This window comes from Triticum urartu, chromosome 3, assembly GCF_003073215.2.
Source record: "Triticum urartu cultivar G1812 chromosome 3, Tu2.1, whole genome shotgun sequence".
NCBI classification, from domain to species: Eukaryota; Viridiplantae; Streptophyta; class Magnoliopsida; order Poales; family Poaceae; genus Triticum; species Triticum urartu.
Genome location: NC_053024.1, coordinates 222,519,756 through 222,544,930, shown reverse-complemented (window position 1 = coordinate 222,544,930; position 25,175 = coordinate 222,519,756). Strand labels below are relative to the sequence as shown.

General features: G+C 49.1%; 2 protein-coding genes across 2 annotated transcripts; one reads left to right on the top strand and one right to left on the bottom strand.

The window, feature by feature from the left end:
- Nucleotides 1-2,299: 2,299 nt before the first annotated feature.
- Nucleotides 2,300-19,888, top strand: LOC125543679 (phospholipid-transporting ATPase 1-like). Its single transcript, XM_048707108.1, has 7 exons — nt 2,300-3,944; nt 4,024-4,330; nt 16,594-17,305; nt 17,664-17,787; nt 17,881-18,100; nt 18,473-18,931; nt 19,498-19,888. The coding sequence occupies exons 1-7, from the start codon at nt 2,480-2,482 to the stop codon at nt 19,700-19,702; spliced, it is 3,492 nt and encodes a 1,163-aa protein (XP_048563065.1). The 5' UTR covers nt 2,300-2,479; the 3' UTR covers nt 19,703-19,888.
- A 292-nt stretch (nt 19,889-20,180) lies between these two features.
- Nucleotides 20,181-24,754, bottom strand: LOC125543680 (cyclic dof factor 3-like). Its single transcript, XM_048707109.1, has 2 exons — nt 24,544-24,754; nt 20,181-22,029 (listed from the first exon to the last, which is right to left on the bottom strand). The coding sequence occupies exons 1-2, from the start codon at nt 24,622-24,624 to the stop codon at nt 20,680-20,682; spliced, it is 1,431 nt and encodes a 476-aa protein (XP_048563066.1). The 5' UTR covers nt 24,625-24,754; the 3' UTR covers nt 20,181-20,679.
- Between the last annotated feature and the right edge of the window lie 421 nt (nt 24,755-25,175).

Here is a 25,175-nt window from a genome sequence, read left to right as displayed (position 1 = left end):
TAACCTGTTGCATGATCAAGGTAATAAGTAGCATTTAGAAAACCTAGCATTAACCAGAAGGTAGCTCAAAAGTTTGAGCGATGGAGGTCGACGGAAGTACAGATCGACAATGAATGTACTCAAGGATGACTCACCGGAGAAGAATTTTGTGCTTCGGATTGGGTTCTTCTAAAATCTAAAACAAAATATTGTGACCATGAACCTCATGGCCCATGACTAGGGAAAAGGCACATACATGATTTACACGACAAATCCACCTGAACCAAGGATGAACCCCTTCGTCTCGTGGCTCCCCGGCATAGGTGATTAGGGTTCCCCCTGCTTCCTGTTGACACTGCTGCTGGTATGCTCCTAATCCGTTTAGGTGTTTTTAGTCTGGTTAGGATTTTTGCCCTGCTCAGAAAGGCGGGGCGGTCGCGTCCCAGGTAGCGTGTCTCTGGCGGATCTCATAGGATTATGTCGATGTTTGTCTATGATGGATTTGCTTGGATCGGGTCTTCATTCGTCTGTGTTTGTGTGTTTACATGTTGAATCCTTTCGATCTATACTTCTTCTCACCGACGACAGTTGCTATTCTGGTGAGCCAGTCTTGTGGCGCCTTAGAGCATCTCCAACAATTCCCATGAAAAACTCCTGATAAAAATAATTTTATCGGGTGTCCATATAATTGAGGGTAAGTTGTCTTGTGAGGTTTTTTCTCGGTCCCTATAAACATCTTCATCTAAAATCCAGATTTTTTCTATTTCCCATTAAACAAGCACAAATGGCACAAGCATGGCGGCCAGGCAATGACGACTCATCACGGTCCTATAACTTCAATGGTTGCCTCCCGCCAAATTTTACGCGAAGGCTCATCTTCCTCTAGATAAAATGGGAAGTTGGGGAGGATTTACGGGATCATGTAATAATAATGCGTGTTTACATAAACTGTTTGAGATGTTTTTGGCCCAACTCTTCCGTAAATAGTGGTTATTTTCGAGATAGGGAATTGTTCGAGATGCACTTAGCACGATGACTTTTTGACTGTTCGCTACAACAAGGTTTGTGTGATTCCAAAGTTGTGTGCTTTCAACATGCTTCATTGAGGGTCTGTTCTGAATCTCTCCCACTCTCAGCTTTACAGACTCCAAGAAAATCATACTGAACGCATTAGTTTCAAGAAGCTAAAAGTTCTCGAAGCTCTCATGGGCCGTAGTGCAATTTTGCGAAGCAAGAAAACCCAAGCTCTGCGTTTAGAAGAATATGAGGTTCCATCTATTTACAATCAATATGCCACCATCCAGGAAAACGATTCGACCTCCATGCGCACGAACCCCTCAAGGCCTCACCTAAACGTTTCCCTTTCCTTTGTCCCACGTTCACGCACCCTCCTTGTTCTCTCTCTCGATCCCCCCGTCGTCGCGGCGCCAGGGCCGCTTCCCCTATCGCCGACCGGATCCTCTCCTCCGCCTACAAATCCGACCATCCCAATCTATTTCCCGCCGGATCCATTCCTCAGCGCCGCTAGTCCCGTCGTCAGCGAGGAGCAGCAACACCAAGGGAAGGAGGAGCTTGCCGGAACGCCATTGATGGCTCTCGAACCCCTTCTGAGCCAGCAGCAACATCCTGATGAACGGACCCCCTCTCCCACCATAGGCTGCTTCCAGCCGGCCCAAGGTGATTCCAGGCAGGCTTGCAGTCCCACCAGCTGGGCTGCCAGCGTATTGCATCGCTAGGAGAAGCTACAGTGTTTTCGAACGGTTTCCCAGCACTAGGTGAAGTGAGAAGCCAAACAAGAAGCTGAGTTTGAGAAGTTGTAGGACATCAGAATATACCTTAATTGTAGTCGTCGCTAGGTGTCTATGAATTTGGATGCAATTTCTGTTACCCCACGTGTCTTTTTATTGCCATGACAATTAATGTGATAAATTAAGGGAGTACCTCAAACTCATCTAGATGAGATATAATTTGGTCTCATCCACTTTGAAAACAAGAACAAATACAACCCACGTCAGCACAACGCATCTTATAGCATCACATTTAATGGCTATAAAAGGTGAATGAGACCAAATTATATCTCATCTAGATGAGTTCTAGCAAAACTGATAAATTAATGAGCCGGAAATTTGAGAGATTGGAATTTTGAACAGTTTTGCTAAAGCACATCTAGATGTGCCATAAGTATTGCACATCTAAATCCTATGTTATTGATCTTACGTTGATATTCGGGTTGCACATCTAGATGTGTCTAGATACACCCAATTTTGAAATCTGGCAATTGGAGGAGAAGCTCCTCCGAATTTGCCACCAACCCGCTCGTGTCTCCCCAAAATCGCGCCCCAGCCCCCAAACGGAAAACTCTCGAACCCGTAAAGGCTCCGCTTCTTCTCCAAGCTCCTCACCTCACCGCCAGCTTTGACCTCGCCGGCGTCCACCCAAATCCGCCTCGCCCCGCCCCGCCCATGGCTCAGACCACCCACTAGTTCTCGCCGCCTCCCCCATGACGTCCGAGCGCCCGCTTATCGACGCCGCCTCCGCGCACCCGCCGCCGCCGGCGTCGCAACTCCCGCCATCGCAGCCGGAGCCTTCCGTTCGCGCTGACCACCTGGGCTTCTCCGTTGAGGTCCCGGACCCCTTCCGCCCCTCCCGACGCGACCAGCCCGACCCGTCGGCGTCGGAGCGGGAGCTCCACGAGGGGGGTGAGTACCGCGCCGTCGCCGTGGGGGAGCCATCGCCGGAGTTTGCCGGCAACGCTGTCCGGACGGCCAAGTACTCCGCGCTCACCTTCCTGCCGCGCAACCTGTTCGAGCAGTTCCGACGGCTGTCGTACGTCTACTTCCTCGCCATCACCGTGCTCAACCAGCTCCCCCAGGTCGCCGTCTTTGGCCGTGGCGCGTCTGTGCTCCCGCTGGCCTTCGTGCTCTTCGTCACCGCTGTGAAGGACGCCTACGAGGACATCCGCCGCCACCGCTCCGACCGCAGGGAGAACAACCGCCTCGCCGCCGTCCTCGCGCCACAAACCGCCGGCGAGTACCTCCCCAAGAAATGGAAGCACATACGCGTCGGGGACGTCGTGCGCGTCGCGTCCAACGAGACGCTCCCGGCCGACATGGTTCTGCTCGCCACTAGTGACCCCACTGGCCTCGCGCACGTCCAGACCGTCAATCTTGACGGGGAGACCAACCTCAAGACGAGGTATGCCAAGCAGGAGACGCAGTTGAGGTTCTCTCACGACGGCCACGTAGCTGGTATGCTGCATTGCGAGCGGCCCAACAGGAACATTTATGGGTTCCAGGCGAATTTGGAGATCGACGGCAATCGTGTCTCACTCGGACCGTCCAACATTGTGCTCCGTGGTTGTGAGCTCAAGAATACCACATGGGCTATAGGGGTCGTGGTTTATGCTGGAAAGGAGACTAAGGTCATGCTCAACAACTCTGGGCCGCCATCCAAGCGTAGCCGCTTGGAGACACAGTTGAATCGGGAGACAGTCATATTGTCCATTATGCTCATTGGGATGTGCATAACTGCATCTGTGCTCGCAGGGATTTGGCTGCTGAATCACCAGCGGGAGCTTGAGTTCACCCAATTCTTTAGAGAAAAGGATTACACAACCGGGAAGAACTACAATTACTATGGAATCGGAATGCAGATATTCGTTACATTCCTCATGGCCGTCATAGTGTATCAGGTCATCATTCCTATCTCGTTGTATATATCAATGGAGTTGGTACGACTTGGGCAAGCATATTTCATGGGCGCTGACAATGACTTGTATGACGAATCGTCAAGGTCCAGGTTCCAGTGCAGGGCTCTGAATATAAATGAGGACTTGGGGCAGATTAAGTATGTTTTCTCTGATAAGACAGGGACGCTGACAGAGAACAAGATGGAGTTCATGTGTGCATCCATTCACGGAGTTGATTACAGTTCTGGCAAACCTGCATGTGGGTCCTCAGTTGTAGGTACGATGACTTTAATTTATATTACTTGTTTGATGTTGCTGTTTCCTAATAAGACCTCTTATTTGCTGGTTTTGGTCAGTTGATGATCTTCTGTGGACACCAAAAATGGCAGTTAGGACTGACCCTCAGCTTTTGAAGTTATTGAACAATGACAGCTCAAATGAGGAAGCAAAGCTTGTCCTTGAATTCTTCCTTGCTCTTGCTGCCTGCAATACAATTGTGCCACTTGTCCTGGACACTAGAGATCCTAAACAAAAGTTGATTGATTATCAGGGTGAGTCCCCTGATGAGCAGGCACTAGCTTATGCTGCAGCAACTTATGGCATTGTGCTTGTTGAGCGAACATCTGGTTACGTAGTGATCGATGTCCTTGGTGACAGACAGAGGTAAGATAGCTCTCAACTTTCGCTTTGTGACCATTGTATTTGGCAATACTTCATGAGTGTGTTTTCGATAGAATTTAGTACCGGCTATCTAACTGAAATGCAAAATTTTGTGATATCAAAAGTTATTATGTGACTAGGAGTGGAGGGACACTATCCATGATCTCTTCATCTCTAGAAAACTATCAGCAGACATACTGCCTGTGTAGTCTCCTACAGTCTGAGGCAGCTGGTAGTTGGTAGCATCAAGCATCTGATTACGGTTAGCACAAATGTTTTTATGCCTTTTGCTTTGTAATGTTACTGATGTCATTTCCGACCCAAAAAGAACTTCCGAGTAGATCCGAAGGTTATTAACATGACATTAGGGCTTGTGCCACACCCAGGGCTGAAAGCTCCCACGCAAGGTGGGGTCTGGGGAAGGGAATTTCTAGACAGCCTTACCCATGCATAATAATTCTGCAAGGAGGCTGATTCGAACCCAGGACCTCTAGGCCACAAGTGGAGAGACTCTACTACTGTGCCTGGCCTGCCCTTCAACTGTTTGGCTGGGAGGGACTTCCAAATTTGAACAGTGGTAGGAAATTCGTTTGTCAATTTAGAAAATTATTTAAATTATACAGGGCCAATAGGCAAATATGTGAGTTACCAGTCCATACAATTTTGCTGTTTTTCATTCTTCTGTGTGAGTCAGTTGTCAATTGGAACCGTACACGTCAAGTTGACATCTATTTTAGGAGTTATCTCCTTTACCAATTCGGTGTGTCAAATTGTATTCGTCGGGGCTTTGTCCCATAGTAGGTGTTTCGATGTCAAGCATTCTGCAGTGTGTTCCCCGGCGATGCTGAACTCGCTCTCCCCTTTCCCTCTGCTTCTGGACTTGTAACTGCTGTATTTCCGTTATTTGTTTACTGGAAAGGGGTTATGCCCGGTTCCAAAAAAAAAATGTCATTTCGGACATGTCTTAAGTCAAACTTTAAAACATGGACTACAGATATTATTCCAAATATTTAGATTGAGAACTTGTAAATCATATGTTTGGATTTGTCTCGAAAGTATATTCATATAATGTAATGATTTTCCATAATTAGCGGTCAAAGGTAAATCTCGAAGAACAGTTCAGTATTCAAAATGAAATGTATTTGTGCTATGGAGGGAGTAATATATTTTGCAACATGCGCTGCGATTCATTTCACACCTGACCCAAATTTAATACTCCCTCTGATCCATATTAATTGTTGCTGGTTTATTAATTGTCGCTTGGCTTACGTGCCAGTACTAATCTACTACTCCCTCCGTCCGAAAAAGCTTGTTCCAAGCTTGTTCCTCAAATGGATGTATCTAGCACTAACTTGATGCTAGATACTGTTGGATAAGTCTGTGTACTAGGGTCGTTGTGGGGCTGCAGCACATGGTCCTTGTGGGGCTGCAGCACATGGTCCTTGTGGCAGTTAGGATAGAGTTCCTGATCATCAAGGACTGGCCGTTAGGATAGCATCTTAGACTGGCATCTTAGACTAGCATCTTAGACTGGCATCTTAGACTAGCATCTTAGACTGGCATCTTAGTAGCATCTCAGCATATGCTTGGCTGGCTAGCAGCCTATAAGTATGTAACCCCAACCCCTCAGGTTGGTATGGCATTGTGTGAGAAATAAACCAACGAAAATTGTCCCAAACTCTCCTAGTGTCATCCACAACTATCAATGCTCAGGTTCAAAGGTCTAACAAGTGGCATCAGAGCCTCGTTATCTTGTACCCTGAGCATTTCCTGTGAGCAGCCCAAGTCGGTAGCAGCAGCTGCTCCGTCTGCCTCTGGTTACTTTCCTCCCTCCGGACTGTCGAGCAGCAGTTCGTCTTCAACAGCCTCCTCTTCACGCAACAGCCCCCCTGCAGCGAGCCATGTCTGCAGGTCGCTCTCAGCACACGGCCACCTCGAGCATGCGGCGCCGGCAGGAGGCCGAGCGCGCCGTGGCAGAGGAGCGTGAGCGAGCAGCTGTAGCAGCAGCAGCTGCTGCAGCAAGGGTGTCGAGGCTGGCTGCAGCGGAGCTGGCAGCAGCCAAAGCGGAGGTAGAAGCAGCCAGGGCGGAGTTAGAAGCAGCAGCAGCAGCAGACGCAGCACGTGAGGCTACGGCGGATGCCAAAGCACTTCGCGGCGGCTCCGGCAGCTCCAACAGCTCCGCGCCTGCGGACGACGGCGCTGACGCAGACCGCGCCAAAGTGGCGCAAGAGCGGACGGCGCAGTGGGCAGCCGAGCACGCCCGTGCTCCAGGTGCAGGTGCATGTTAACGTACAAGATCTTAACGTAAGTTAGTTAGAATAGGTCATGTATATCTTGTTCAAACAACCAGCGTATATCTCCACCGGTTGTTGTACTTATCCTGTACTTGTAATCTTGGCAATCAAGTCATTGCCCATATAAATACATGACCTGCTCCTCGGGGCATTGCATGGCAAACAATTCTCTTTAACTTGGTATACAGAGCACCAAGATCCCATCTTCCACCATGGCCGACACCACCCCCAGCCTCCTCTCCAACACCGCCGGCGCTCTCACCACCCAGCCTATCGGCACCCTTGCCACCAGTTCAAGCTCCTCTGCCGCACCCACGATCACCTCGATCGGAAACCTCATCACCCTACATCTCACCAGGGACAACTTCCTTCTGTGGAAGACCCAAGCTGTCCCTGCCCTCGCCTCGAACGGCTTGTTCGGATATGTCTCCGGCTCTGAAACGGCGCCGCCACACACCATCACAGAAGGCACCGGCGATGCGGCCCAGGAGGTGGCCAATCCGGCGTTCCTTCGGTGGTACCAGCAGGATCAGCTGGTGATGATCGCCCTCCTCGGCTCCATGACCGAGGATATCCTTGGACAGATGACGCAGCTCCGCACGTCTGAACAGGTCTGGACTACTCTTCATGACATGTTTGCCTCACAAAATCGTGCTCGCGTCATGCAGCTGCGCTACCAGCTCTCCAACCTGAAGAAGAAGGACCTCACCGCCTCTGAGTACTACCGCAAGATGCGGGGCTTTGCTGATGCCATGGCGTCCATTGGCAAGCCCCTCACCGACGAGGAGGTGCTTGGCTACATACTCGCCGGACTAGGTCCTGAGTTTGAGCCATTGGTCGCGTCGGTCACGGCGTGCGATGATCCCATCAGCCTCAGCAGCTTCTACGCGTTCCTCCTCAGTGCCGAACTCCGCCTTGAGCAGCAGGCTTCCGTCGGCGCGATCCACCCTTCGGCGAACTTCGCCGCTCGCAACCCTGATGGTCGCGGTGCTGGCCGCGGCAACCAGGGTTGCAACCCGGGTGGCCACCAGGGTGGACAAGGCGGCAGCAACAGCGGCAATCGTGGCCGCGGCGGACGCGGCCGCGGCAACGGCCGCAGCAACCTCAAGTGTCAAGTCTGCGGCAAGTTCGGCCATGACGCGCTGCACTGCCGCAACCGCTTCAACCATGCGTTCCAGCCTGAAGATCAGCGTGAGCGCTCCGCCAACACCGCCAACACGGGCTCCTACTCCGTCGACACAGATTGGTACGTCGACACAGGGGCGACCGATCACCTGACGAACGACCTTGATCGTCTCGCCATCCACGAGCGCTACAGCGGCAAGGACAAGGTGCATGTCGCGAACGGAGCAGGTTTGTCTATCTCACATGTTGGTCATTCATCTATACCTGGCTCATCTAAACCACTTCACCTCCGCAATATTTTGCATGTTCCTGATGTTGACAAAAATCTGCTCTCTGTTAATCGACTAGCCTATGACAATGATGCCTTTGCTGAATTTCACCCTCGTGTTTTTTATCTTAAGGACCGAGCAACGAGGACGGTTCTTCTTCGCGGTAGATGCCGCAATGGTCTTTACCCGGTGCCAAGCCTTCAGTCTTCGTTCCTTTCGTCAAATAATCGTCGAGCTTTTGCCGGTGTCAAGCTCTCCCCGGACCTTTGGCATCGCAGATTAGGTCATCCAGCAAAGAATGTCGTTGATTTAGTGCTTAGATCAAATAAATTCGCTTGTGCACCATCTCTCGAGTCTAGCGTGTGTGATTCTTGCCAACGAGCAAAGATACATCAGTTACCTTTTTATAATTCCAATCATGTTACTTATGCGCCTCTTGAACTTGTTCACACGGATGTTTGGGGTCCGGCCATCACATCTGTTGGTGTTTTTAAGTATTATGTGAGTTTCCTGGATGATTTCAGCCGTTTTACATGGATTTACCTTTTAAAACGCAAATCTGATGTGGAACAAGTTCTCTACAATTTTCAGAAACATGTCGAACGCATGCTTGATACTAAGATCAAGACTGTTCAATCCGACTGGGGCGGTGAGTATCACCGTCTCAATCGCTACTTTGCTCGCTAAGGCATCACACACCACGTTACTTGCCCCCATACGTCACAACAAAACGGCATCGCCGAACGAAAACATCGTCATATAGTTGAAACAGGCATCGCCCTTCTTGCTCATTCATCACTTCCACTTCGTTTTTGGGATGAGGCCTTCCTCGCTGCATGCTACCTCATTAATCGTATGCCAACACCTGTGCTCAAAAATTCCACACCTATTTTTTGTCTTTTGAATGAAAAACCAGACTACACTTTCCTTCGTGCTTTTGGATGTGCTTGCTGGCCGAATCTTCGGCCCTACAACAACAGGAAACTCGAATTTCGCTCTCGTCAACGTGTTTTTCTCGGGTACAGTTCCATGCATAAAGGGTATAAGTGTCTGGATCGGACTAGTGGTCGCATCTACATCTCACGGGATGTTGTTTTTGATGAACATGTGTTTCCTTTTGCCACTTCTCCACCACCATCACAACCAACCGAGCCCCTTCTTCCTACACCTCCCGCCATCTTTCCGGTTACCCAGCCAGCTATAGTGGATGATCGCATGCGACGATATGATATTTCCTTGCTCACTGACCCGTCGTGCAGCTCTCCTTTGCCCGCAGGTACTGCTCCAACGTCGCCTTCTGGATCAACGACGCCCTCTGCCTTGACGCCGCCCTCTGGCTCGACGTCTCCCTGCATGCGCCATGCAGATGGGCCTGCGCCGTCGACACCCCGCTCCGGGCCTCGGGTGCCTAGCCCCGGCCCACGATCGCCGGACGCGGCTTCCCCTCCGGAGCCTGCTTCACCGGCCTTGGCGACCCCTTCGTCATCCACGTCCCATGAGCCGGCCTCTACAGCGCCGGCTTGTCCTTCTGTTGTTGCGCCGCCATCGACTGCGCCACATCTAATGACAACACGGCTCCGCGACAACATCGTCCAGCCGTTGGTCCCATCCGACGGTACCGTGCGCTATGACCCTCGACGCCGCGCCTTCCATGCGGCCCCCCGGTCCTATCGTCTTGCTCTCAATGATGCAAAGTGGCGCTCCGCCATGGAGGATGAGTTTTCTGCTCTTCAACAGAACAACACTTGGACTCTCGTGCCTCGTCCTGCTAGCAAGAACATCATCAGCTGTAAGTGGGTTTTTAAGGTAAAGCATAAGTCTGATGGCTCCCTGGACAAGTTCAAGGCTCGTCTCGTCGCTCGCGGCTTCACTCAACAGCATGGTATTGACTACATGGATACGTTTTCTCCTGTCGTCAAACCAGCCACAGTGCGTCTTGTGCTCTCTCTAGCCGTGTCTCGTCGGTGGCACCTACGGCAAGTGGATATCAGCAACGCGTTCCTACACGGTATTCTAACCGAAGAGGCCTACATGCAGCAACCCCCTGGCTTTCATGATCCTGTTCATCCTGATTACGTCTGCAAATTGCACAAAGCATTATATGGGTTAAAACAGTCACCTCGGGCCTGGTATGCTCGCCTAAGTGACCGTCTTTAGCAGCTGGGTTTTACCTCATCAGCAGCTGACACCTCCCTGTTCATCTTTGCTCAGGGTGATCTTACCATCTACATGCTTGTGTACGTTGATGACATTGTCATTGCCAGCTCCTCTTCATCAGCATTGGATCGTCTTCTCCGTCAACTGTCTGCTACCTTTCCGGTGAAGGATCTTGGAACTTTACAGTACTTCTTGGGTATCGAGGTCCTCCGCAATTCAGGGGGAATGATTCTGTCACAACAGAAGTATGCACTTGATCTCTTGCAGCGCACCAACATGGCGAATTGCAAAGCAGTATCGACACCCATGTGTACCCATGACAAGCTCACAAGAGATTCTGGACATGGCCTGAATGAGGAAGAGTCGTTTCAGTACAGAAGCACGGTCGGGGCACTTCAGTATTTGACCTTGACACGGCCTGATTTATCCTATGCCGTCAACAAGGTCTGCCAGTATCTATCACGACCTACTGATGTGCATTGGGAAGCTGTGAAGAGAATCTTGCGGTTGGTGAAAGGCACTGTGTCTACAGGATTGACACTTCGGCGATCTCCATCCACCTTGATAAGCATCTACACCGATGCGGATTGGGCCGGCTGTGCGGACGATCGTAGATCCACAGGTGGCTTCGCGGTTTTCTTCGGACCCAACCTCATCTCATGGAGCGCTCGGAAACAGCCAACGGTGCCACGATCGTCGACTGAAGCGGAATACAAAGCCTTGGCAAATGGAACAGCAGAAGCAACATGGTTGCAGTCCCTGCTGAGAGAACTCAGAGTATCTCAGCCTCGAGCTCCTGTTCTTTGGTGTGACAACCTCGGCGCAACTTACCTCACTGCTAATCCGGTGTTCCATGCTCGCACCAAGCACATTGAGGTAGACTTCCATTTTGTCAGAGAGAAGGTGGCCATGAAAGCATTGGAAGTGCGGTACATCTCCTCTGCTGATCAGATTGCTGATGCTTTCACAAAACCCTTGACAAAGTTGATGCTTGCACGTCTACGTTCCAATCTCCACCTTCATACAGGTTGACATTGAGGGGGAATGTTAACGTACAAGATCTTAACGTAAGTTAGTTAGAATAGGTCATGTATATCTTGTTCAAACAACCAGCGTATATCTCCACCGGTTGTTGTACTTATCCTGTACTTGTAATCTTGGCAATCAAGTCATTGCCCATATAAATACATGACCTGCTCCTCGGGGCATTGCACGGCAAACAATTCTCTTTAACTGTGCGCACCGCGACGGTGGCTGCAACGACCAGGACCGCGGCCTCTACGAGGTCCGGACTGTGGTCAGGGATGTTGGTCCCAGTACTGGGTGGCCTACCCTCACTAAAACCAACTACGTCGAGTGGGCCGGGATCATGAAGGTCAGGCTCCAGGTGCGGCGCATGTGGGAGGCAGTCCAGGACAGCAACGTCGACCACCAAGAGGACCGACGGGCGCTGGACGCCCTCATCGCCGCAGTCCCGCCCGAGATGCAGTTCTCGCTTTCCAGCAAGCGGACTGCCAAGGAAGCTTGGGACGCCATCACCGCGGCACGCATCGGCAGCGACCGTGCTCGCAAGTCCACTCTGCAGGCACTTCGTAAGGAGTGGGAGAGCCTGGCTTTCAAGCCAGGTGAGGACGTTGATGACTTTGCTCTCCGTCTCAACACTCTGCTGCAGAAGTTGGTGAAGTTTGGTGATGCCACCTACACCGAGGAGAGAGCTGTCGAGAAGCTCTTTCGGTGCATCCCTGAGAAGTACAAGCAGATGGCTCGGTCGATCGAGTCCTTGCTGGACCTCTCCACGATGACAATCGAGGAGGCGATAGGTTGCCTCAAGGTCGTCGACACCGACGAGCCATAGCCTTCCTCGGGGCCCATCACCACCGGCGGGAAGCTGCTCCTAACTCGGGAGCAGTGGGATGCCAGCCCCGGTGACAGGAAGAAGGGGGAGCCTTCTTCCACGACGGGCGGCCGCAAGTGTGGCAAGCAGCGTAAGAAGCGAAGAGGCCCCCCGGGCAGGGCACAAGGACGTGCCGAAGGGGACGCCCGCGGAGGCGCCAAGGACGGCGCCGCTGGCAAGCCCAAGCCGGCACAAGACAACAGCTGCCACAACTGTGGCCGGTTTGGCCATTGGGCCAATGAGTGTCGGCAACCACGACAAGGCCAGGCTCACGTCGCACAGGTGAAGGAGGAGGAGACGGCTCTGTTCATGGCGCATGCAAGCATTGAGCTATCGTCAGCGACACCAGTCGCAAAAGCTCTCATCCACCTCGATGAGCCAAAGGCGCACGCTCTTCTCGGCGATGCCTCCGGGAAGGACAGGGTGGTGCCTCGACACCGGCGCCACCCACCACATGACCGGTCGAAGGGAATTCTTTGCCGAGCTCGATTGCGATGCGCGAGGCTCCGTCAAGTTTGGGGATGCCTCCGCTGTGGAAATTAAGGGCGTCGGCTCCGTCATCTTCACCACCAAGACGGGAGAGCACCGGCTGCTCACCGGTGTCTACTACATCCCCGCGCTAAGGAACTCCATCATCAGCTTGGGACAGCTGGATGAGAACGGCTCACGCGTGCTGATTGAGCTTGGGGTCCTACGCATCTGGGATCGCCAGGGTCGCCTTCTAGCCAAGGTACCCAGAGGTGGAAATCGACTCTACGTCCTTGATGTGCAGGTGGCACAACCGGTCTGTCTCACTGTCCGTCGGGACGATGAGGCGTGGCAATGGCATGAGCGCTTTGGGCATCTTCACTTCGAGGCCCTGAAGCGTCTAAGTGCCAAGGAGATGGTACGAGGCCTGCCATGCCTCGACCATGTGGAGCAGTTCTGCGACATCTGCGTACTGACGAAGCAGAGACGACTCCCCTTTCCCCAACAGGCGAGTTTTCGGGCCAAGGAGAAGCTGGAGCTCATGCACGGAGACTTGTGCGGCCCGGTGACGCCAGCCACACCAGGAGGTCGACGCTACTTCCTGCTGCTCGTCGACGATCTCTCTCACTACATGTGGGTGATGATTCTCGGCAGCAAGGGAGAAGCGGCGGACGCCATCAGGCGCGCGCAGGCTGGTGTGAAGGCGGAGAGCGGCCGCAAATTGCGCGTCTTGCACACTGACAACGGCGGCGAATTCACGGCGGCTGAATTCGCGTCGTACTGCGCCGATGAGGGCATCCAGTGCCACTACTCCACGCCGTACAGCCCGCAGCAAAACGGAGTCGTCGAGCGGCGCAACCAGACGGTTGTGGGGATGGCTCGGGCTCTCCTCAAGCAGCGAGGGATGCCGGCTGTTTTCTGGGGAGAGGCGGTGCTGACAGCCGTCTACATCCTCAATCGCTCGCCTACTAAGGCACTCGACGGCAGGACACCGTATGAGGTCTGGCATGGGCGGAAGCCGGCGGTCTCCCATTTGCGGGTCTTTGGCTGTCTTGTGTTCGCTAAGGAGCTTGGCCACATCGGCAAGCTCGACGACAGGAGCACTCCGGGAGTCTTCATCGGCTACGCGGAGGGCTCAAAGGCCTACCGCATCCTCGACCCAAAGACACAGCGTGTGCGCACGGTGCGAGACGTCGTGTTCAACGAAGGGCGAGGGTGGCAATGGGACAAGGCGGTGGACGACGGCGCGACGCCGACGTATGATGACTTCATTGTCGAGTACGCTCACTTCAAGGAAGCCGGGGGAGCAAGTAGCTCCTCACCGCCGGGCACGTCTACCCCGGCCCCCAAAACTACATCGACTCCGGTGCCCGCTACGCCGACGGCACCACAACTGGCGACGCCGCATACTCCAGCCCCGGCGGTCACCACTCCGGGTTCGTCTTCATCAGCACTAGCTCACGCTGAGCACAACCCGATGAAGTTCGCTTCCCCGCTCACTCACGACGAGGAGCAGGTCGACGCGTGGTATGGAGGCGAACAGCTGCGGTATCGCATGATGGATGACCTACTCGGCGACCAGCCGGTGCCGGGACTGATGCCACGTGACCTGGAGGCGCAGCTACAACTCGCGTGTGAGGACGACGAACCACGGTCCTTTGCAGAGGCCGAGAGAGATGCGGCATGGCGCGCCGCGATGCAGTTGGAGATGGATGCGGTCGAGCAAAACCGCACCTGGGAGCTCGCTGACCTCCCTCGTGGTCACCACGCAATCACCCTTAAGTGGGTGTTCAAGATGAAGAGGGATGGAGCCGGCGCCATCATCAAGCACAAGGCTCGCCTGGTGGCCTGAGGCTTCTTGCAGCAGGAAGGAGTCGACTTCGACGACGCCTTCGCTCCAGTGGCACGGATGGAGTCCGTGCGACTTCTTGCGCTAGCTGCCCAGGAGGGCTGGCGTGTCCATCACATGGATGTCAAGTCGGCATTCCTCAACGGTGACTTGAAGGAGGAAGTCTACGTGCATCAGCCACCGGGTTTTGCGATTCCCGGCCAGGAGGGCAAGGTACTCCGCCTGCGCAAGGCCCTCTATGGCCTACGGCAGGCACCTAGGGCGTGGAACGCCAAGCTGGACTCCACGCTGAAGAAGATGGGCTTCGAGCAAAGCCCGCATGAGGCCGCTGTCTACCGACGGGGCAGTGGAGGAAATGCCCTGTTGGTGGGCGTCTATGTTGACGACTTGGTGATCACCGGCACCAAAGATGCAGAGGTGGCGGCATTCAAGGAAGACATGAAGGCCACCTTCCAGATGAGTGATCTGGGGCTCCTCTCCTTCTATCTAGGGATTGAGGTGCACCAGGATCACTCCGGGATCACGCTTCAACAGTCCGCCTACGCCAAGCGCATCGTTAAGCTAGCTGGGCTCACCGGCTGCCATCCAGCTCTCACTCCGATGGAGGAGAGGCTGAAACTGAGCCGCGACAGCACGACGGAGGAAGTGGATGCTACGCAGTACCGACGCCTTGTGGGGAGCCTTCGCTACCTCACCCACACACGGCCGGACCTAGCATTCTCCGTCGGCTATGTCAGTCGGTTCATGGAGCGACCGACGTCGGAACACCAGCAGGCAGTGAAGAGGATCATCTGCTACATAGCAGGGACCCTCGACCACGGCCTCCACTACCCTAGGTGTCCTGGGGCAGCACACTTCGTCGGGTACAGCGACAGCGACCACGCCGGCGACATCGACACCAGCAAGAGCACGAGCGGGATCCTCCTCTTCCTCGGCAAGTGTCTCGTGAGCTGGCAATCAGTCAAGGAGCAGGTGGTGGCCCTGTCTAGCTGTGAGGCTGAGTACATACGGCAAGTGGATGCTAGTACTGACGCCTTGTGGGGAGCCTTCGCTACCTCACCCACACACGGCCGGACCTAGCATTCTCCGTCGGCTATGTCAGTCGGTTCATGGAGCGACCGACGTCGGAACACCAGCAGGCAGTGAAGAGGATCATCCGCTACATAGCAGGGACCCTCGACCACGGCCTCCACTACCCTAGGTGTCCTGGGGCAGCACACTTCGTCGGGTACAACGACAGCGACCACGCCGGCGACATCGACACCAGCAAGAGCACGAGCGGGATCCTCCTCTTCCTCGGCAAGTGTCTCGTGAGCTGGCAATCAGTCAAGGAGAAGGTGGTGGCCCTGTCTAGCTGTGAGGCTGAGTACATACGGCCTCCACCGCCTGCACTCAGGCGCTTTGGCTCGCTCGACTGCTTGGTGATCTTCTCGTTCAAGACACCAGAACGGTGCAGCTCCTGGTGGACAGCAAGTCCGCCCTGGCCCTGGCAAAGAACCCCGTGTTCCACGAACGGAGCAAGCACATCCGGCTGAGGTACCACTTCATCCGCAGCTGTGTGGAAGAAGGGAGCATCGAGGCGAGCTACATCAACACCAAGGATCAGCTCGCAGACCTGCTCACCAAGCCTCTTGGGAGGGTCAAGTTCCTCGAGCTTTGCTCCAGGATCGGGATGATTCAACACTCCCACAAGACGACGTACAAGACTTAGGGGGAGAATGTTGGATAAGTCTGTGTACTAGGGTCGTTGTGGGGCTGCAGCACATGGTCCTTGTGGGGCTGCAGCACATGGTCCTTGTGGCAGTTAGGATAGAGTTCCTGACCATCAAGGACTGGTAGTTAGGATAGCATCTTAGACTGGCATCTTAGACTAGCATCTTAGACTGGCATCTCAGCATATGCTTGGCTGGCTAGCAGCCTATAAGTATGTAACCCCAACCCCTCAGGTTGGTATGGCATTGTGTGAGAAATAAACCAACGAAAATTGTCCCAAACTCTCCTAGTGTCATCCACAACTATCAATGCTCAGGTTCAAAGGTCTAACAGATACATCCTAGCACTAACTTGATGCTAGATACATCCATTTGAGGGACAAGCTTTTTCGGACGGAGGGAGTATCTCATATCCTTTACGTGCCAGTTTTGATTCAATAGATCATTAGCACGCTTGGCTTACAGTTCTGATGTATCCTGCCGGTATGTAATGTGCAGATTTGATATATTAGGACTTCATGAGTTTGATAGTGATCGTAAGAGGATGTCTGTCATTGTCGGCTGCCCTGATAAGACTGTTAAGTTATATGTCAAAGGTGCAGACAGTTCAATGTTTGGAATTATCAACAAATCATTAGAGCTGGACAATGTTCGTGCTACAGAGGCACATCTCCACAAATATTCATCACTTGGCCTAAGAACTCTTGTTGTTGGTATGCGTGAATTGAGTCAACCTGAATTTGAGGAGTGGCAGTTGGCATATGAGAAGGCTAGCACAGCAGTACTTGGCAGGGGAAATTTACTCCGATCAATTGCAGCCAACGTAGAGTGCAATATCCACATATTGGGGGCCTCTGGGATTGAAGATAAGCTTCAAGATGGGGTACCAGAAGCAATAGAATCTCTTCGGCAAGCAGGCATGAAAGTTTGGATTTTAACAGGGGATAAGCAGGAGACAGCAATTTCTATTGGCTACTCTTGTAAGCTGCTGACGAATGACATGACACAAATTGTGATAAATAACAATTCTAAGGAGTCTTGCAAGAAAAGTCTCGAGGAAGCACTTGCAAGAACTAAGGAGCACAGAGTTGCTTTGTCAATTGGCTCACCGTATCCAGTGTTAGCATCAGAATCTTCTGGTACAGTTCTTGCTTTGATTGTGGACGGTAACAGCCTTGTTTACATACTTGAGACAGAGTTGCAAGAAGAGGTACTCCCTCCTTTTTTCTTTAGTCTGCGTATTAGCTTTGGTCAAAGTCAAGCTTTGTAAACTTTGACAAAGTTTATAAACAAAGATATTAACATGTACAATAACAAATCAATAACATTAGATTCATTATTGAATGTACTTTCACATCATTTTGATTTTTTATGATAAATATTTTTATTTTTTTCTATAAACTTGGTCAAACTTTACGAAGTTTGACTTCAGTCAAACCTAATATGCATGTGTCCATATGTAGTTCTATCAAATGCTGTACAAATTTTCTTTTGTCCTTCTCTGTGATAAGACCATCTTATAAAGATGCCATAACTGACACATGGTCTGTCTTATTCTGTTGTGATAGCTTTTCAAAGTAGCAACAGAATGTAGTGTTGTCTTATGTTGTCGAGTGGCTCCTCTACAAAAGGCAGGCATAGTTGCACTTATCAAAAACAGGACAGATGATATGACCTTAGCAATTGGTGATGGTATACCCTCCTGCTTCCTCTATTATGTTCCATTTTTATTTAGGAGACAACGTGTGCATTATTAATACTGTTTACTTAACCTGTGACATTCAGGAGCAAATGATGTTTCAATGATCCAAATGGCTGATGTTGGGGTTGGTATCAGTGGCCAAGAAGGAGGACAAGCTGTTATGGCATCAGATTTTTCTATGGGACAATTCAGATTCTTGGTTCCTCTTCTATTAGTTCATGGTCACTGGAATTATCAAAGGATGGGTTACATGATCCTTTACAACTTCTACAAGAATGCCACATTTGTCTTGGTTCTTTTCTGGTAAGGTTTTTTTAGAGGGGATAAATACTTCATTACTTGGGAAAATGTTACTACTGGTTTTGGTCAGAAAACAACTTGGCGGCTATTGAAATCATCTATATCATTAATCTAATCTGGAAAATGCGGCGACCTATAATTTTCTAGTGTTACATATAAGATGTGTACCTTGGCATTATAAATTTATGACCATATATTTTTTTGCGGTGATATGATAATAATTTTATGGTCAGAAATTATGACCATAATTTTTTGTCATAGTCGGTTGAATTATTCAAAAAGTATGTTATGGAGCACCTCTTTATTTTCCTATTTTTTGCATGGATAGTAAAAAAAATATAGCCCCCAAAAATAATGCTTATGATGTAATCTCAGGTATGTGCTTTATACATCATTCACTTTGACGACTGCTATCACCGAATGGAGTAGTCTCCTGTATACTGTGCTTTATACATCCCTTCCAACAATTGTTGTTGGTATTCTTGACAAGGATCTTAGCAAGTCAACACTGCTAGCTTACCCAAAGCTTTATGGATCTGGCCAACGGGATGAGAAGTATAATTTGAATTTGTTTGTCCTCAATATGCTTGAAGCACTTTGGCAGAGTTTGGTTGTGTTCTACATACCGTATTTTGCATATCGACAAAGTACTATAGGCATGTCTAGTCTTGGAGATTTGTGGGCACTTGCATCAGTCATCGTTGTAAATATGCAATTGGCCATGGACATCATTCGGTGGAATTGGATTATACATGCGTTCGTATGGGGGACGATAGCAGCAACAGTGATTTGTCTATTTGTGATAGATTCGATATGGGTTCTTCCTGGTTATGGGTAAGTGCTTCATCTCCCACATCTTATTACCGATGCCATTATTTTTGTATTCCATGCAATAGCTGTGAAGTTGACAAAAAAGATGCAGTAGTCTTTAAAACCTTTAAAGGTATTCTGACTGTTTTCTCCATCGGACATATTGATTGCAAGTTTCCTGCAACATGTGTTTATTTTATAAGAGATGAGTTCTCCGAAGAAACGAAATAAACCTTGAGCTGTTATAACTGCAATTGGGAGGCCGAGCTTGTGATATGTAGTTTCTGATTCAAGATGTCCCTTGTGATAATAAATCAACAGGCAGCATCTCACCCGTGCGCATGGCCCTTGCTCTTTTGTTTCATTCCAGCATAACATTTTGTTTATTTCCTTTGCACTATAATTCTTTTAGAATACATAGATTAAACGCTGTCTTTTTCCTTGCAAGCATCTCTGGGCTTCTTACAAGTAAAATGAGCTATTTGCCCATGTTTTCTTGAGTAGGATTTCTGATAAGTGCAACACCTGTTGCTCTTGTTTATGATTATCTATAATAGATGCAACCAACTGACACCAAACACTAATTTCAGGGCCATCTATCACATAATGGGGCAAGGCTTGTTTTGGTTACTGCTGCTTATCATTGTTGTCACAGCAATGATCCCACATTTTGCAATCAAGGCTTTCACGGAGCATTTTGTTCCCAGTGATATTCAAATCGGCCGAGAAATAGAGAAGTTTGAGGCTTTAAATCAGGTGAATCGTTCGGAAATTCCAATGCGAACGTTTTCATGACCCTTGCAGGGGAATTGCATATAGCGTTACTGTTCTTATATTCTGTTTCGTTTGTTCGTTTCTGCCCTTTCGGTGTGTATACGGGCCATTCATTTGTTAACGGCAATAGATTTAGTCTCCAGGGTGTGTGTGTATGTATTCTATCTAACATTCACCGAAAAGGAAATAGAAATTGTTGACGACCAAGAATTTGTGCCCTGGTGTGTGGTGTCCACCATCAGTCATAAGGTGAATGGGTGAATACTGCGATGTATATTATCACTTATTCTTCTATCTGAAATATGTATTGTTGCTCATATGTTTTGTGCCATTGTTGCTCGTACTGGTCTAACCCTTTTTTTATAAACGCACTTAGATATGTTGAGCATACAATGGGCACATGAGCACCTATGGTTCACATCACATACTATATTCAGATTTGTCTAGATCAAACAAAGTTGGTTCCATTTCGGTTCCTGAATTAAGCATTTGGCGAAGGTTAGCATAACAATCATTTCATAAACTTGAGAACATGTTAGCTACATACAAACATCAGAGCATCAATCCTCCTAAAACGGAAGAGAACATCATAATTAACATTTTGGCTTCATCAATGTAAGGGCTATAGGTCTCATGCTTGCAGATGGAGCATGCTCTGAATTCCAGCAGACCATAGTTCTCTATGTTTCGCTGACCATTTCGATGAACCATGCCACTTTCCAAACTTGACCAGTGCTTAGAAAACTCGCTGCATGTTTTACATAAATATACTCCCTGAAGAAGCAGAAACATCTCACCAACCTACACAATGGCTGAACAAAAAGTTGAGCACTGGTAGATCTTTAATTGATTTGAGTTGGCTGTAGGAGTGCTTGCAGTCTAGGAACATATAAACTCAAGACGATGCCCTGCAAAAAACACTGACCATACTGGGCATATCCCCCAACAACATTCATTGGTGGCTGATGGCATTGGTTAGAAACAAAAGATCAAGCTTCTCAAGTCCTCTCCTGAAACGACTGAGAGCGCAAAAAGGCCGCTGGATTGGCCTGCAGAGCCTGTGGAGATTCTGGTGTCTTGTCATTTTTTAGAACCTTCATCTGTAAAGGCTTAAACATGCCTTTCTCATCAGGTTTGATGCCTAGAGTATCCCGGACCGAACTCTTTGTGGCCTCAGCTGGGTCATCAATTCTTAGAGTTTTAGGGACCTGTACGTTGTTTTCCCTATTCTCTTCTTGCAGGTCTGATTCTCTTGAATGCTTTCCAAGTGTAGGAGAATTGTCCTCTGAGCATGTGATTTTGTTTGGAGGGCCATTATTTCCAGGACATGGTGAACTCCACATTCCATTAGGCCAACCAGGAATGCAGCTCCAAAGTGGTGGTGGCATCATAGGAAAGGGAACAACAGGCGTGCAAATTCCTGGAGCTGCCATCATCAATGGAGGCGCCCACGGCGGCAGACCGTGCTTCACATTTTCCAACCCTTGAATGGGCTCTGTTGAGCACTGAGCAGCTGCCATTACAGCAATACTGTTCCATCCAGGACTCCAGGGAAACACCAAAGCAGGTCCGTGAGGGTGAGGCAATGTGATGCCATTATAGTATCCTAACACATTGCTTGGTTCTTTTTTAACTGCGCTATCCGGCGTCTGATTTTCTGAGCAACCCGACACTGTCGCTGGAGATGGACATGATTGTTCTTCGCTATTATCACCAGAGGCCAAGGCAACAAGGTGAGTATCCTTCTGTTCTTCAATATTATGGATTGAGGACATAGGCTTACAAACTGGCACTTGAGATCCGAACTCCTTTACTGTTTTATTTTCTTTAATTGGCCCTGGAAGAACCTGCGGTAAAAGTGGAAGAGCTAGATGGTGGATCTCATTGGAAACATCTCCGGGAGCAGCTATGTTAGCATCACACGACATCATAGCATGGCGGAAGTGAGAGGCATGCTTATTTCTGCGTCTTCCAGAACCTACAGGGACATTCCTAATATTTCCACCAGCGGTCCAATACCTCTGGCAATTCCTGCAGAAGTGCCTAGGCTGGCTAACATTGTAATTATTGAAGTAGCAGAACTTTGTTTCCATGCTATTGCAGCGAGGGCATGGCACGATTATATCAGGCTTCTTGAGTACCTTGTCTTGGCCAGATCCATCAGACCCAGTTTTAATCTCCTCAGATTTGAAACCAGTTCTCACTTCCACCCCATGTTTGCTGATAGCTTGATCATTCTGCTCTCTATTCTTGGAACAGAAAGGAGTTGCTTCGACATTCAAAAGCTTGTTTGAGACACAAGGCATGACATCATTGCTGTTTGCATCATTTCCAAGCTTGGTGACAACCTGAAAAATATTATTTAACATGCATGAAATAGATAATTCAAATTGGTATACCATAATTTTTATAGTGCCGACAGAGAGAATGCAAAATTGAGCATAGTTCATGTTGAGTTAGCTACAAACATAGGCAATAAGAAGTTAAAGTTTTACAAAAAATCAATGCTGATCAGGTTACTGTTAAAATATGGCATACTGGAAACAATGCAGACACCGCTGGCATAAGAGAGTATGAGACTACGGAAGATATTATCATAGCAGCTGCTAAAATTATGTGATGTCATAACATCTACTTGATATCATAGCTGATTTAAACAAGCAACACATTATTCAGTCATGTACAATATAGTTTCATGTTTATCCATGAATTCCATGCCTCACTATGTTTGTTCATGTTCAGGTGTTAAGCGTTGACTCATATCACCAATAATTTCCCCCGTGTACTGCCCCTTTCTTTATAATATTCAGTTGTCCGTTTCTCTGTTATACTTGCAATCGTGGAACTCTTTCATACTTGGGGTTAAGAACTACCTTTCAAGGAACCAGGGGTGTTACTGGAGGAATTGTAAGGCACTTCTGTTTCACGATAAAGCACTAATCCAAGGTGGTACTACCATGGTGCAAGGGTACCCAGCTCTTCTTTTGCAAAAGAGTATATTGAGTTTGTATGTAGTATAAATTTGCACGGCAAGTGTTTTTGGGAGATTTTTATCAGTCTTCACTGCACAATGGGCCAACGAAAAGCTCCTCCGGTAAGTCCTTGACCCCATCACGGTCCCTATCTATATATCATTTCCCTTTTTGCACAACTGCCTAAATAGTAAATACTAGCAACACACTATACTTGTTTTAACAAAAAAAAATCTATGTACAGGGGCAAGATAGAGCTGGTCAATGTATACTCCATATGCAGTAATTTCTTAAAATAACCCTTTGTAACAATCAGACAAAATTATGGATCCGAACTGCAGTAATTTCTTATAGGAACCTTCAAAGAGCTAGTAAAAAATAATAAATCAAACAACGATCTTCAAAATCCTGGCTCTGCCATGGACTAGATTAAGAGCTGGAGCTACTTATGACAAAAGTACCAGAACCATTGACTACTTTGCATGTATTTACCTATAACACGATATGCACATGAGTAGGCTTGGCATTTCCACGTAGGTTGCAAAATCATTTGGTGTAATTAGTTTGGTATTTTATATCGGTTAAAATGGACATATAATATTACATGATTCGCTTGAAGCTATGTTGATCAGTATCTATGACAGATGTGTTGAATTAAATAATAATTCCAACTGGTTGGCATAGCTTTGGTTCTATCATGAAGCATAAATGAATTTCATGAGCACCGGTTTTGACACTCCAAAGACAAGACATAAACTGATTTTGGAGGTCCATAGCAAAACTGTTTGCAAACCAAGCTTCCCTCTAGTTCAACATTAGAGTAGAAGCAATGTTTTTCTACAACTGCAATTATTGTTTCCTAAAATTCAGCTCCGATCTAGAAAACACAAGCCAAACAGGATAACTTCACAATATGCCACTTCATAAAAAAAATAGAATATGGGGTCCAACTCCCTGTTTTTTTGTGAAACTCTTCAAGGGGTGCTCCAAAAAACTCCAAAAGCTGGAGTTGGGGAAAAATTACCCACCACTGCCATCAGTAGGTGGATACCCTTTCGTTTCTCCTCACGTCAGCCAATCAAATAGATCCTTTTTCACCAAATTCCCATTCTTGAAGCTAGAGTTAACTGGAAGCCAAACATTCTCTTTGGTCTCTTTGGTGGAGCTGCAACTCCTGTATGAAACTGCTCCAAAGTGGATTTAGTGAAGTAAAACTGATTTTCGTGGAGCAGAGCAGTACCAAACAGGCCCTAAGCATTTAGATTCTATTGGGCTTTCGTAGCCACCGGGCAAAATACCGGCTTAGTCTTACTAATAAAGATGAATTTTATCTTAACAATCTCAGTGCAAACGGATTTGATCAAAGAAGTTGAAGTTCCATTTTTCATTTGGCAAGGAAAGGCTAAATAAAATCCTTATGGACATAGGGATTTATTTAACCGTTTCCTTTCTCGATAGAGAACTGTTTCCTTTTAGTACACCTTTTCAAGATGGAGACTATCAAGGACAAGCAGGCTGGTAGCACATACCAATCCAAGGCACCGCTGTCTACATCTTGTCAAATCAAGAAGGCCCTCGGTAGTGTAGGACACAAAGATAGCATGAAATTAATTGCATGAACCCTAGTTAGGAAGACCAAGAAACGTAATTGAATGGTGGAGACAAACATAATTAACCGGTGGGTTATTGGGAGGGGAAGACGGAGCTGCAATGCCACCTTTCCAAAAAAAAAAAAAACGAAGCTGCAACCGCAAAGACCTAACAAAACCAGCCGCACAATTGACAGCACAAAAGCCGCCAAGAAAGAAGAAGAGCGCATCACATCGGCAATTGAAAGGAACCGGAGAAGTCCCCCGCCCCGTCCAAGGAAAAGGAAGATTCCCAACTAACCTCGGCCGCGGCGTCGAGGAGCGGGATGGTGCGGCCGAAGAGCTTAATGGCGGCGTACCCCCGGTCCCTAAGCGCGGCCATGGCGGCGTCCCGATCTCGGGTGGTGGGTGTATGGCATGTCACTGGGCCTGGGGCTGGGTCAGGCGGGTTGGAGTAGGCGGTGAGCGAACTGGAGCCGGAAGTCCCACAAATAATTGTGCGTGGATGGGCGAGCCAAAAGTGCAGCCTAGCCTAGGCCTACTTTTGGGGCTTTTGCACCGGGGCAGCCGGTAAAAGTCACAAAGGCAATGCACTCACGCAAAAGATTATCTACTTTCTTTCTTCCAATGAATCACGCACACGATTATCCTAACCCGAGCAAGTCCATTTGGTTATTAGTACTAACCCTGTTTTGAGTCTCTAATTTTGGCTTTTGGGCAGGGGCCTGAGTAAGGATTTTCCTTTTCTGTTCTCTTTTCATGTACTCCTATGCAATAAACTAGTATTGGTTCTGGACTTATTGGTCAGGTACGAGGCCTAGGCATGAGAGAAAATATTCTCCGCTACTGTGGATGCGGTAAGAAATTTTTGCAACTAGTCCTACCACTGAGGCTGAGCACCGAGATATTGGTTGCTGAAACAGTGAACGTGAT

Excerpts from the sequence above, each read along its gene's own strand:
- LOC125543679 (XM_048707108.1), top strand. The coding sequence starts at position 2,480 with ATGACGTCCGAGCGCCCGCTTATCGACGCCGCCTCCGCGCACCCGCCG. Across the intron at positions 17,306-17,663 it reads AGACAGAGTTGCAAGAAGAG|CTTTTCAAAGTAGCAACAGA; the intron begins GTACTCCCTCCT and ends CTGTTGTGATAG. Across the intron at positions 18,932-19,497 it reads TGGGTTCTTCCTGGTTATGG|GGCCATCTATCACATAATGG; the intron begins GTAAGTGCTTCA and ends CACTAATTTCAG.
- LOC125543680 (XM_048707109.1), bottom strand. The coding sequence starts at position 24,624 with ATGGCCGCGCTTAGGGACCGGGGGTACGCCGCCATTAAGCTCTTCGGC. Across the intron at positions 22,030-24,543 it reads TCCTCGACGCCGCGGCCGAG|GTTGTCACCAAGCTTGGAAA; the intron begins GTTAGTTGGGAA and ends AATATTTTTCAG.